The following is a 13,088-nucleotide window of genomic DNA, read 5'->3' as shown; positions in this document are numbered from 1 at the left end:
CCGCCGTCGCCACCACATTTACCACAGTCCTTTGGGGCAACTTGCTGGTGTGACGAGCAGTGTGCGACCAACTTTTGCATAATTTATTATGGCTCCCTTGAGCCAACGGGCTGACGAGCCTTGGATCTGCACCTGCGCGCCATGAGAGGTACTTGACCTGTTTTAATTACATTTTGGCAGTCCACACGGCACCCCTTCACAATGACCTGCTCCCTGCTGACGAGAGGCAACTACCTCGAAACACGTGTCCAGGGATGGCTAACGCAACACATACTGTTCTTTTTACACATCGTGGCATAGGCGTACCCGCCGTCGCCACCACATTTACCACAGTCCTTTGGGGCAACTTGCTGGTGTGACGAGCAGTGTGCGACCAACTTTTGCATAATTTATTATGGCTCCCTTGAGCCAACGGGCTGACGAGCCTTGGATCTGCACCTGCGCGCCATGAGAGGTACTTGACCTGTTTTAATTACATTTTGGCAGTCCACACGGCACCCCTTCACAATGACCTGCTCCCTGCTGACGAGAGGCAACTACCTCGAAACACGTGTCCAGGGATGGCTAACGCAACACATACTGTTCTTTTTACACATCGTGGCATAGGCGTACCCGCCGTCGCCACCACATTTACCACAGTCCTTTGGGGCAACTTGCTGGTGTGACGAGCAGTGTGCGACCAACTTTTGCATAATTGAACCCATATGCGTCATGTTTAAAAAAAGAAGTGAAATCGATTCTACTGGCTAAATTCACTTGAACTATTGAAACATCTGTGTATATATTTGCTAGTCTGTAATAGCTACTATTTCTGTATTATTCTAACCTATTCTATTTTTATGTATATTTCTGTCACATATACTTGCCCTGTAAAGCGCTCTGATACCTGCAAGGGTCTTGTTCGTGCTATACAAAACTCTCAAAATAAAATAAATAAGGGAAAATAAGACCTGCAGCCATCATTGTTCCAATCACTGTCGTCCGACCTAACATTACAGGCCACATGACAGACTGAGGCAGTTGTGGGGATCTGCTGTCCTTCATTCCCTCTTTCAGTAATGAGCACTGGGACACAGCCCCGCCTAATTACATGCTGCTCCGACAGTCACTGTCACTCTGCTTCATTTCCTTACAGTGCACAGATGGTCAAGGCCCTATTCATGTGTGATTAATGCGTTTGTCTAACACCTGATGTGTGGTACTAGGCAGGACTGACAAGGCTAAGCAATTTATGCTGCATTTTGTTAGTGGACTGATTTTATTAATAATCTTTTGCATTAGCCTTTTAATAATTTTTTATCCTGCAGCATGAGATTCAAATTGATTGTGATCAGTGTAAATGTGTAAAATGTAATTTTATGAGCTTGTAATAATTGTGACGGTGTTATGAATTGAGGTGCTGTTGTTTTCTTTTATAGAGAATTTGCATGACAATGCATAATTTGTATGCTCATATGGCTACTTTGTACTGCCGAATAAAGTTTTGAAATCAGAAAAATCTGACTCTTATTACGGCAATCTATTCCGCACACTAAAAGCAGCTACATAACCTCTAGACACTAGAGGAACGGCCATCTTGAAATGGAGTGTATTTGTGAGGAAAAAGAGATGGGAATGAATCAAGAAATCCGTTTACCGTAGCATCACATTCATGTTTAGTGTATTCAGTCGGCTTTCCAAGGACTGCAATTAGATGGTATTACAAACCGTATTACTTTTTCCACTTCATTCACTGTTACTATACTACCCTATTTGAATGGATATTTACACGCGCAGTGTTCTGAAACAATTAACGCTTTATCTTACTTAAAAGACGACAGTACTGCAGAAAATGTCATTGAAAAAAACACTACTTTAGGATTTACTCATATCTTTACGTCTTAAATGTAGGTTACGGACACAGCAATGTGCATAACCTTTTTCTAAGTTTATAACAGATACTTCCTCTCCCACACTCCTATTGTTCAAGTGAGCGAATGCCGCCCTTCACGCTTGTCCTACTTTTATGTCTTCCAGTGTCAGCCGCTTCAGCCTTCTCAGCTAGTCCCTTGTCTATGTCTCTGAGGGTGTGAGCTGCCCCAGCCCATGGCTGCCAGAGCAGGTTCACAGGTCCCCGGAGAGTACTGCCTGCAGTGCACCCTCCGGGGATAATGCAGCTCTGTGGGATCGTATAGTCAAGCGCAACAGAGGGCCGTTACATCCAGTAACCAGTGGCCACTGCTTGAGGGGCGGACTGCCTCCAGGATCCACAGTGGTGAGCTAGGGGCGGATCCTCACTTTCTGTCCCACCAGGAGACGACTATGTTTTCCTTGAAACCCCCGAAGCCTACCTTCCGATCCTACCTTCTGCCCCCTCCGGTGAGTGTCCTTTTCGGAGGGAGGGGCAGCACAGTCGTCAAAGTGTCTGGGTTATAATGTTACACTTGTGCGTGATTTGTCTTCTGTCGGGGATTTAGAGCGAAGCGTACCGTGTCCATTAGCTGTGCTGTGCTTTGCACCTGGTATTGCGTTGTGGTGGCTTTGGCGAGGGGGGGGGGGGGGGGGCTGTTCCTCTGTTGTGTACTGCACCTGCTTCATGTCAATTCAAAGGACTTTTCTACAGAACGTTGAGTTTTTTGAGGGGTTCCGTTCGCAAATACTAGTCCGCAAGGTACACTGTGCATTGCACTTCGAAGAATTGCAGCACGGTCCTAACTTTAATCGTTCTAATTCATATTAGATCTCCACTTAGTGTGGAGTGATGGGGTGGAGTGCAGGTGCTTTGGAGCAACGTGCTTAGTGATTTATATGAAAACGTGGCATTATTTTTAAGTGAACAGTGTCCAAATGCTACAAACGCAAACCTTGTTTGCACAGTGTACTCAGGTGTTGTCACTAAGAGTAACAGTTCTACATTGTTTCAGGTGGGAGGACTAAACTGAACATGGGTGTTGTTGATTTCATGCTAGTGATCCAGTGTAAGCGGTAAAAGTATTTCAAGTTTAACTTCCACTTCACTACTCACTCCTCTATCCCTCTAATTGCACTGGGCCTCCTACAGTCAGATGGACTATACAATTACTCTCACCACAAAGGCTAATGGTCCTCTGATGGATCTTTCTCTGTCGATAGGAGCGGTGGGAATTCGAATTCGGATGTCGAAAACACAATTTTAGCCACCCAATGAGGACCAAAAATTGGCAACTTTAAGGTTCAAATACACTGCTCTCAGGACCATACTGTACAAGTAAAGTATCGCAGTGGGTAGACCCAATCTCCCTAAGAAATTAAGTCTAACTAGAATAAAACAAACTAGGAGCTCTGCTACTCCGATACAAAATAGAAGAAGCAGAACTGTATATTCTGAAAAGATTCACTGATTTTTCCCTACAATGCATTTAGATTAAAGGAGTAATTGAATACAGTATTAAATGAAGAACACCAGGACACAATAATAAACTCAGGCAATTTAGATAGTTATTTATTGTATTAATGTTATGAAATTTATACAAATCAATTTCTTAAGCATCTCAGTCAAGAATATTAAAACTTGTAGTGCAAGACTACACATTTTTATCAGAGGTTCAAATCCAAAGAAGATGGTTTAAACAAACAGACAAAAAGTTACCAATTTCTACCACCATTAAAGGCAGAAGATTAGTTTAGTCCTATCTAAAGATTCAAAGCAAAGGGGTAGAAGAATCAGTTTTAAAATCGTCTAAGGGCAAGTCCATGAGCATTGGAAAAAGAAGCACAATTCAATTAGTTTGGCACAAAAAATTCTAAGTCGACTGCATAAATGTAGCAGCATCAGCAAAAAGGCAGTCCAAGTTAGGAGAAATGTGAGTGTTGCATTGCACCAAAGGAAAAGATAGTATAGAGTTTCGTTACCAAAGAGAAAATATGGCGTTGCCCCTCCTTTGGGGTTTCTACTTTTATAGTGATTACGACACCTTAATGACATTGTCTCCCTCCACTAGTCAGTCCAACGTACGTTAACTTTCCGTATGTAACCACAAAATACATTTAGTTACTCTTGCATTCTTTCCCAAGCATTTCATATGAACGACTTGGCTTTCCAGAACGCACAGGTTAGTCAACGGTCGGAAATATACAATGTAATAGACTATGGCATTGGGTGAGTGTTGATTTTCCCACCAAGCCATTCCACCATGATGTTTGAAAGAATGTTCTTTGTATGTATTCTGAAACATGCACAGAAAAAATAAAGCAACATTTGCAAAATGTCAATGAATTATTATGCTTGCTAAGGATAAAACTGCAGCTCAAGAAAGAACAAGTTTTAAGCTTAAAATGCATAATTAAGCTCCTAAGAGAATTCAACTTAATTAGAATAAATTATAATGCATTAAATCATTATTGCATAATAAAAGAATAAAAATCTTTCACCAGTGTATTATTGCACAAAATTAATTAACGCTAGCTATTGTCTTCCTCCACAAATTTTTCAACAGCCATACATTTAAATTATTCCTAAAAACCATTTTACATAAAATCGTTTCTACTTTTTTAAAATCATTAAGGTCTCGACTATCATCTGTGTAAGTTTCAACTTCCTAGCTCATTTTTATTGTATAATTGCACTACAATTGGGATTTTTCTAGCCTTGGTGTCTGAAACGCGAGGTTTTATTAAAGACACAGAGGCGAGTATTGGGCTTTCTTTTCTACTTTAATAAACACAGCAGTCAATAGAAAATATCATTACCCTGAAAACCGTGGGAAAGAACTACTATATGACATCACAATACTGCATCAATAAGATGTTGAGTATAACAATAACTATCTTGCCGGAGAGCAACAAGCTCTCTTTTCTTGCAAGAGTCAATCAAGATGAGGCTCTGAAGACAAAATCAAAACATAAAGTTGATGTCACAGTCCCCATATCCTTAAAGATGCTCATTAGGAAAAGAGTACCCATGTCTGGAACTGCAAAAGTAGATCAAGAAATCCGGAGGAGGAAATGCACCAATCGAGTTAGCTGAACGCAGCCAAACTTGTTGAAGGCTCTGGTACTGCACATAAAGAGACCAAGGAGGGTTAATTAAACAGTGGTGGGATAATACTCGCCTCAGAGTCTTTAATAAAATCTAGACTTTCAGAAACTAAGGCCAGGAAAAACTCAATTTTATTACAAGACCGAAGGCTCATATTATGTTAGTTCAAAGCAATGATATAACCGAGTCAGACGAATGAGCAATTGGTTTACTGTAAAAGGTTCTAAACAAATTAGAGTTTGACCAATCTTCATATCTGAGAATATCATGTAAACTTGCCCTTTCCCAGAAAGCCTTGGAGGACATAGCCTCACTTGCTGAATGGGGCCAAAAGAAACAGTTGATATGCCAGCCAAGGACAGGACCCATCCAACCCAATGGGACAAGGTAGGAGCAAAAACTTGTTTGTGGGGTTCCTGAAAGGAAAGAAGGAGTTGTGAAAAGGAGAAACGTCTGAGAACTTCAACCGCAACGACCCAGACTCCACCACCCTCCTCGACAACCTCTCCAACCTCGGACTGAAGCAGCTCATCACCACCCCTACGCACAGAGTAGGACACACACTTTCAATCCCATCTTCGCAGGAGGAACAAGCATCCGCTTCAGCCACACCACGCAGCCCCTCTGGACAGACCACCACTGCGTACACTTCACCTTCAATACCACTGCCGCATCCAAACACCCCCCACCGCGCGCCGCGTCGGAACTGGAGCAAGATCGCAGAGAAACACCTCAACACCACCCTTCGCCTAGACCCCCCAGCACCATGACTGACGCCAGCTCCACAGCCAAAGAACTCCACCGCTGGATCTCCAGCTGCGTCGACCAAGCTCGCCCCCATCCTCCACCCTGCTAAACAACGTCCACCGAAGGCCGCCTGGTTCACCTCCGAACTCCAAGAAGCCAGACGCACCTGCAAGACGCCTCGAGAAAACCTGGTATGACCGGAAGACCTGAACAACCACAAGAACGCCCAGAAGGAATACCACCGGCAAATACGGACACCAAGCGGACCTTCATCAACAACAAGATCCACTCCAATGCCAAAGAACTTCTCCAACGCCAAAGAACTTTTCAACGTCATACAGCAATTCACCAAACCCCCCAGCGAAGCCACGGACGTTACACCATCCCAGGAACTCTGCAACAAGCTCAGCTCCTACTTCCATCTCAAGATCAAGGCCCTCTACGACAACAGGTATGTGGAATTCCTATAGCCCGACGCCCAAGACATATTGTTTGGGGTCAAGGGCAACAAGTTTTTCATGTGTATTTTGTCCTTGGGACTAGTAGGCCCATCACAAACCTTTTGACTGCCAGTTTACAGTAGCACATTATGGATCAGGGAAAGGCATTGCCTGAAGTTAAGGAAATATTTGTGTTCATGTGTGAACACTGTTCAAACTTGTATTTATGGTTAATTAATGCAAAACCTTTATTATTGGGGCGAGCGATCTAAGTACATGTTGTAAGCTCAGACTGTACTGCTGACAGTGGTTCCAGTATAAAAATGTGTTCACATGTTTTCAATATGTAGCAATATGAGACTATGTAGACTGCTCCCAGAATGCTCTCTTATTAGATGCAAATATATGCAGAAGCTTGAAAGCAAGATTAATGATTATTTGCTTTCAAAATAATATGTTCACAAAAAAATGCTAAAACATTTAGCTAAACTATTGTAATATTTTACGTTTTTTTGCAGGATCATTTAGTAAAATGTGTTGCTGTATGCTAGTATTTCCAAATAATCTTCAGAACGGAAAATGAGTGCAACCAGTTTTATAAGATTATGGGAAACATAAAAATAAACAAGCATTGGTAAAGCTAATAGGTCTGAAATTGTTGGTCATTCTTTTGGTTTTGTCAATGCGTGACTTGTTTTGGCATGTTTTTGTAAAACTTTATTGGTGTGGGAGCTGCCGGGCCCTCTATAACAAACATTGGCAAAAGCCAAAATTGTTTTGGTCTCAAAAAGCATACATTGCCACAGTGGTTCCTGGCGCTGAACAAAACAACTGTGTTGATTATGCTCCTTGTGAAAGAACAGAATGCTGTCACTCACAGTGAGGCTAGCCGATCGACCAAAAGAGACAATTTTAATAAACACAAAAAGTCAAGGTTAACGATCTCATGTCCTTGCATTAAGTGCAGATATACGGCTTTCGTGAATTCACAAGACTTTACAGAAGTAGGCCAAGAACTAGTAGTCCTAGAAAATATTTGTGAACTGCATTTTAGCATGGGCAAATATCCAGGTGTAGATTTGCTCATGGGAAAATATGAGTGATTGGAGGTTCACTTTCCCTCCAACCAATTTTATCCCAACCCTGGAAGATGTTTCAGGTTTGTCATTGTCAGGAGTAAATTTGCAACCTTTCTCAGTATGGGAAAAGATTAGAAAAGAGTTGTGAAAACCATTAAAACATGCAAATTAATAGGTTTGCACAGAATCAAAAGGGCATTCCAAATCTGGAACTGTTGCTTACTATTACCTTCAGCACCAGTATGTAAATCTGCGGAAACGTGGCAACATAAGGGAATTGCTAGTATTCAAACCCTACTATGAAAGGAGCCCTGGCATAATCAGAGAGGCTTTTTCGGAGCTCTTATATAATGAGATTTCTGCCATAATTTGTCACCACATAACATGTCACAAAAGGGACAAATAGATTTTGTTACAGGACAAGTAGATTTATGAAGCAACTTGCCCTATGGACAAGTAGATATTTTATTAAATTCCACACCCCTGGACAACTTCAGCGAACAGACACGACACGCCTCCCCACCATCGAAAACCGGCCGACCATCATGACCTGAAATCCCGCCACGCTGGAACATGTCACCGCGACCATGAACAGCACCCACTCCGGAGCCCCCTGCATATTCCGATATGTGCCTTTAGCCTTGAGGATACCTATATTCAATCCACGTCCTGACACAGACCTTGATTTTGCGGATCTCCTTACCATGGCGAGATTCTACGTCTTAAACATGGACTTTTTATCTTTGCGGATACCATTACTTTACATTGGCAAGATTACAATACCTTTCAATCGCCCTGAAGAAGCCCATGTTTGGGCGAAACGCGTTGGCTGTGCATTTATGAAAACCCAGCATTCCGGCAATAAAGACACACACAAGCCACGAATAGCGACGTAGACTCATTCTTTCAAACCAGAGACTTTGTAACCTACTGTCTATACATGTTGCCTCTCATACCCCCTGTATGAATGTTTAACTTTATGGTCATATGGTAGCTGGCCATTTGAGGTGGGCAATATCACAGAAGGATAGGGATTTGACTGGGTAGTGCAATCCTCTCAATAACCCGGCTGCTTCTTCCAATTGTAATATCAAATCAACATCCCACATGATATACTTGGGTACAGGTGGTTTAGCAAAACATACTCCCTTTAACAGCCGACAGACTAGCGGGTGATCACCCATAGGTCTTCCATCCACCCTGACATGTTCTGCAGAGATTGCTGATCTGTATGTGTTAATGGTGCGCTAGGCTTTCCCTTGTGACGCCAAAGAGGCTAGGAAATGAACCTCCTATGAAATTCCTGGGGTTCTCTAGGATGTCCCGAAATCTTCCACGCTATGAGGGATAGGGATCCCTCTAGGATGAAATTGTGACGAAGACCCTGAGGGTTGAGAAGTAAATTGGGAAAAGGAGGAATCCGCTCTGGAAGGTCTGCTGATAGTTCCAATCACGTTGGATACCAAGATTCAGACTGCCAATTGGTGGTGATCAAAACAAGGGACGACTGATGTCTGCGGACTTGAGCAAGTACTCAGTCGATAAAAAAGGAATGGAGGCAAGGCATAAAGGAGGTACTGAGGACAAGACTGAAGGAGCAGGTCTGTGGCAAGAGCTAGTAGGTCCAGTCTCCAACTGAAAAAGGAAGGAAATTGAGAATTGACACGGGAAGCAAAGCGGTCTATTGACAGGGTGCCGAAGATCAAAGTAAGTCAATTGAATACTAAAGGATGAAGTTTTGAAGTGCTCAAAACGTGAAGCTATCTGGAAAACCAATACGCCACCACATTCAGTTTGCCTGGAAGATACTCTGCTTTGACAGAAATGTTCCTTTGGAGGCAAAAATCCCAAAGATTCTTGGCAAGAACTGCCAAAGGTTTGGACCTTGTACCTCCAAGATGGTTTACGTACCTGACCACCAACCGATTGTCCATTCACAAAAGTACTGTGCATTTTGCCCTGTCTTTTATAAAGGCCTGGATGGCAAAGGAACCTGCAAGCATCTCTAAGCAATTGATGTGCAATTATGACTCCTGATGAGACAATGTACCTCCAGTTCAGAGTTGACCACATCTTGCACCCCATCTGGTCTGACTTGCATCTAACTCTAAGACTAGATCTGGGGCGGCATCGAAAATCGGTTGCCATTCCAAGCGTCTAACTGACTCAGCCACCAATGAAGCTCTTCCCTGGATTCTCAATCTAGAATTACTGGATCTAAGTAAGCAAAACGATTGTGCAGATGACAAATCTTTTGCCTCTGAAAGGCCCTGTAATGCAGAGGGCCGGGAAAAATGGCTTGAATGGAGGAAGCCAGAAGTCCTATGAGACGAACTAGCGATCTGAGGGAAAACGGAGGAAGAGATACAGTGTAATGTACCTCCCTCCTTTATTTGATCCACTTTTTGTTGAGGGAGTTGGAGAATAGACTGAGAACCTAGAAATTCCAGATGTTGTAACGGAACCAGAAAAGACTTCTGAATGTTTTTTAGGAACCCTAGCCTTGATAAAAGATCTTGACAGAGCTGCAGCTGCACCAGAAGATAAGGCTTGTCTGAGCCATGATTAAGAATTCGTCGAGCTAGACAATGAGTCTTACTTCTTGACTTCTGAGGAAGGCTACTACTGGTTTGAGAACCTTGGTTAATTACCCAGGGTCTGAAGAGAGACTGAAAGGTAGAGTTTTGAAACCGTAAAAGGACTGACCCCATCGAAATTGAAGAAGCGTCCTGTAGAATGGATGAACAGGAACTGTCCAGTGTCTTGGAGACCCAGATGCACCAACCAATCGTCTTAAAGAAGTAGATCTCTGAGATGAAGAATGATCTCCATCTTGAAATGATGGTATACTACTACATTGTTAAATACCTTTAGATTGATAACTGGCTGATACTTCTTGTTCTTCTTGAGTAATAGAAAAATGGTGCTGAGGAAACCTGATGGATCGAAAGTAGTTTCTTTTTCTTTATAGCCTGTTTCGAGAGAAGAGATTTCACCTACTGTTAAACAAGTAGAAATTGCTCCTGTGTGAAACTAGGAGGATGGAGAAAATGACACTGCGTCGGAATCTGATAAAGATCTGTGCAATAACCCTGAATTGTCTGAATGACCTAAGGATCTGAGGTTAAGGACAACCAAGCATCTAGACAATATTCCAAACTGCCTCCCACGAGACGAAGGCCAACATCTTACCTGAGAACTGATCTCCTTTGGCTCTGTATCCCCTGTTCCGGAATACACAAAACAGTAGTGTTTGAAATGGGGTTTGTACTTCAGATAATATTCTTGCTTTGACTATAGCAGCCTCTGTGGAGGGATTGACCTCTTTCGGCAAATATAATATACTTCAGGAAAGATGGGATCAAAACCCTCTAAGTATCTTCCTCAGTTCTCACTCATTTAAAAAAAAAATCATATTCGCTAGAACCTACAAAATTCATGTTAATAGTTGATATTTTCCTACATGTACAAAGTTTACATTTATGTTGCCAATCTAAAGCTAGTGTAGCCATTCCTTCTAGTACTTTGTCTTCTTGCGGTAGTTTCCAAGGAGTTAGTTTAGGCAATGCATCAGTTCTTAAGGTTATATTATCTCGGCTACTTTCTACTAAGTTTTATAAATATTTTCTGAGCTCTTACTAATTTACATGTTAGGTTATTTCTAAGTGCATAAGCCATGTCCTAAGTTTGAGTCCGGTTTTGATCAGAATAATAATACTGTAAAGACCTGTACCATAAAATAAGCTGGCTAATACACCCTCAGCCACTGTTGAATGTATTTGCATACACACATAGCAATTACCAACATTCATGGCAGGGTTCGAAAAATCAAAAAATTCTTACTAGACCTGCAGGTCTAGTAACTTAAAAAATCTACTCAACCTAACTGTAATGCACTTTACCTCTGTGAGCAAACGTGACAAGTTAACAAGATATAAAGGCATTTTTATTTCTCATTCAGTTTGTGAGCAATAGAGATGTCTTTAAGGTTGCTATCTTGTCACATTTGCTCTGCTTTCAGAGACAGAGGTCAAACGTCAGTCTTCTTTCCTACTTGCCTGAAAGGGTGAGTAGGACCTAAAAATAGCTCACCCTAATTCAATCTGGCTCGCAAATACGAGCAAGTGGATTTTTCAAGCCCTGTATGGTATCCACATATTCGCTTAACCCCTTCGCTGCTAGGCCTTTTCCACTCCTGTGCTAAGCCTTTTTTGGGCTATTTGGGGTAGTGCGCGCTTAGGCCCCTGTAACTTTTTGACCACATTAGGTATCCACGCCAAATTTGCGTCCTTTTCTTCCAATATCATGGGAATTCTAAAGGTACCCAGGGTTTGTGGATTCTCCTAGGGGGTTCCCAGAAATTAGTAAAAATACAGCAAAATATTGTTTTTTTTGTGAAAAATGGGTAAAAGTGGCTGCAAATGAAAGCGTCTGGGTTTTTCTCTGCAAATGATATAAAAAAAAGGGTTTGTGGGGCTGAAATCACAATTTCTCCTGCTTTAAGGGAATGACAGATTTTTGTCAGAAATCCAAAATTTTTTACAGTTTTGACATTTTTCTGGGACATACCCTATTTTTGCTATTTTTTTGTGCTTTCAACCTCCTTCCAGATAACGGTAAAAATGGGTAGAAAAGCAATAATGGATCCTGGAAAGCTATACATTTTTGAAAAGTAGACACAATTCTGAATTCAGCAAGGGGTCATTTGTGTAGATCCATCAAGGTTTCTTTATAGAAACTAACAGGTAAATATAGGAAAAAATAAAAATTTGTTGAAAAAAGCAGCCTTTTGAGTCAACGTCTTCACCTGTAACTTCTTCGAATTATGACATCTCTTTGAAAGCAATGTACCGTTACATCCGGTGGACCTTCCTGGTTGTGGGGATATATAGGACTTGTAGGTTCACCAAGAGCCCAACGAACCCAGAGTAAAAAACTGAGCAGCATTTTGTAATGTTTTTTTTTTTTTGTTCCGGGTATATAGCAATTATTGTGGGAAAATGTATACATGGAAAAATCGGTATGAAAGACACCTATGTATTTCTGAAATGGGAACAAATTACAGAGTTTAGAAACAGTGCATATTTGGACATTTTCGAAATTGGGAATACTCATACTTGCATGACAATTATTGGTCATTTTTCAAAATGACTTTTTTTTTACACAATGTCTTTCATTTGGAAGGGAGAAATGCATCAAAAATCAATAGGTAATAACAGTTGCTTTACAAATCTGAACTACCCTAAGTCTCCCGAAAAAAATGGTACCTCACTTGTGTGGGTATGCATAGTGCCCACGATAGGGTGGTAAATTTGTGTGAGCCCGGTGATGCCACAACTTTCCCACCCCAAAATGTGTGAAAAAAGTGATTTATTTTTTCAGCTAAAATTGAGGTTTGCAGGGGATTCTGGGTAAGGAAACGTTGGGGGATCCACGCAAGCCATACCTCCCTGGAAGCCGCCGGGTGTCTAGTTTTCAGAAATGCGTGGGTTTGGTAGGTTTCCCTAGATGGCCGCCGAGCACCGGGTCAAAAACCAAAGTGACCCCCCTTGCAAAACCAGATTAACTATTGTTCCTACAGCGTGAGAATTTTGGAGTAAAATTGCAAAGAAAATGTGGCAGACATTTTGAGGTTTGCAGGACGTTGGGGATAAAAAAACTTTTTGAATTCACAAGAGACATCACCATGAACTCCCATGGGTTTTCGACAATATCTACAGTTGGTGGGTTATTCTTACATGGAAAGTGTACCTTGGCAGAGAAACTAAAGACAAAGATTGCTGCACAACCATCTATTCCTCAAACACACACACATACTGGTTGGAT

General features: G+C 41.8%; 1 protein-coding gene across 1 annotated transcript in view; it reads left to right on the top strand.

Annotated features, from left to right (window-relative positions):
• The first annotated feature begins 2,050 nt into the window (after nucleotides 1-2,050).
• The window catches only part of MTMR10 (myotubularin related protein 10), a 436,359-nt gene continuing 425,321 nt past the window's right edge, over nucleotides 2,051-13,088 (top strand). The window contains exon 1 of the mRNA XM_085644093.1: nucleotides 2,051-2,358. Within this exon, the coding sequence (XP_085500219.1) occupies nucleotides 2,302-2,358 (57 nt within the window). The 5' untranslated portion in view covers nucleotides 2,051-2,301. The remainder of the gene's footprint in view (nucleotides 2,359-13,088) is intronic.

Source organism: Triturus cristatus, chromosome 3_1 (genome assembly GCF_964204655.1).
Source record: "Triturus cristatus chromosome 3_1, aTriCri1.1, whole genome shotgun sequence".
Lineage (NCBI taxonomy): Eukaryota > Metazoa > Chordata > Amphibia > Caudata > Salamandridae > Triturus > Triturus cristatus.
Note: the sequence above shows the minus strand (reverse complement) of the source record. Positions and strands in the feature narration are given on the sequence as shown.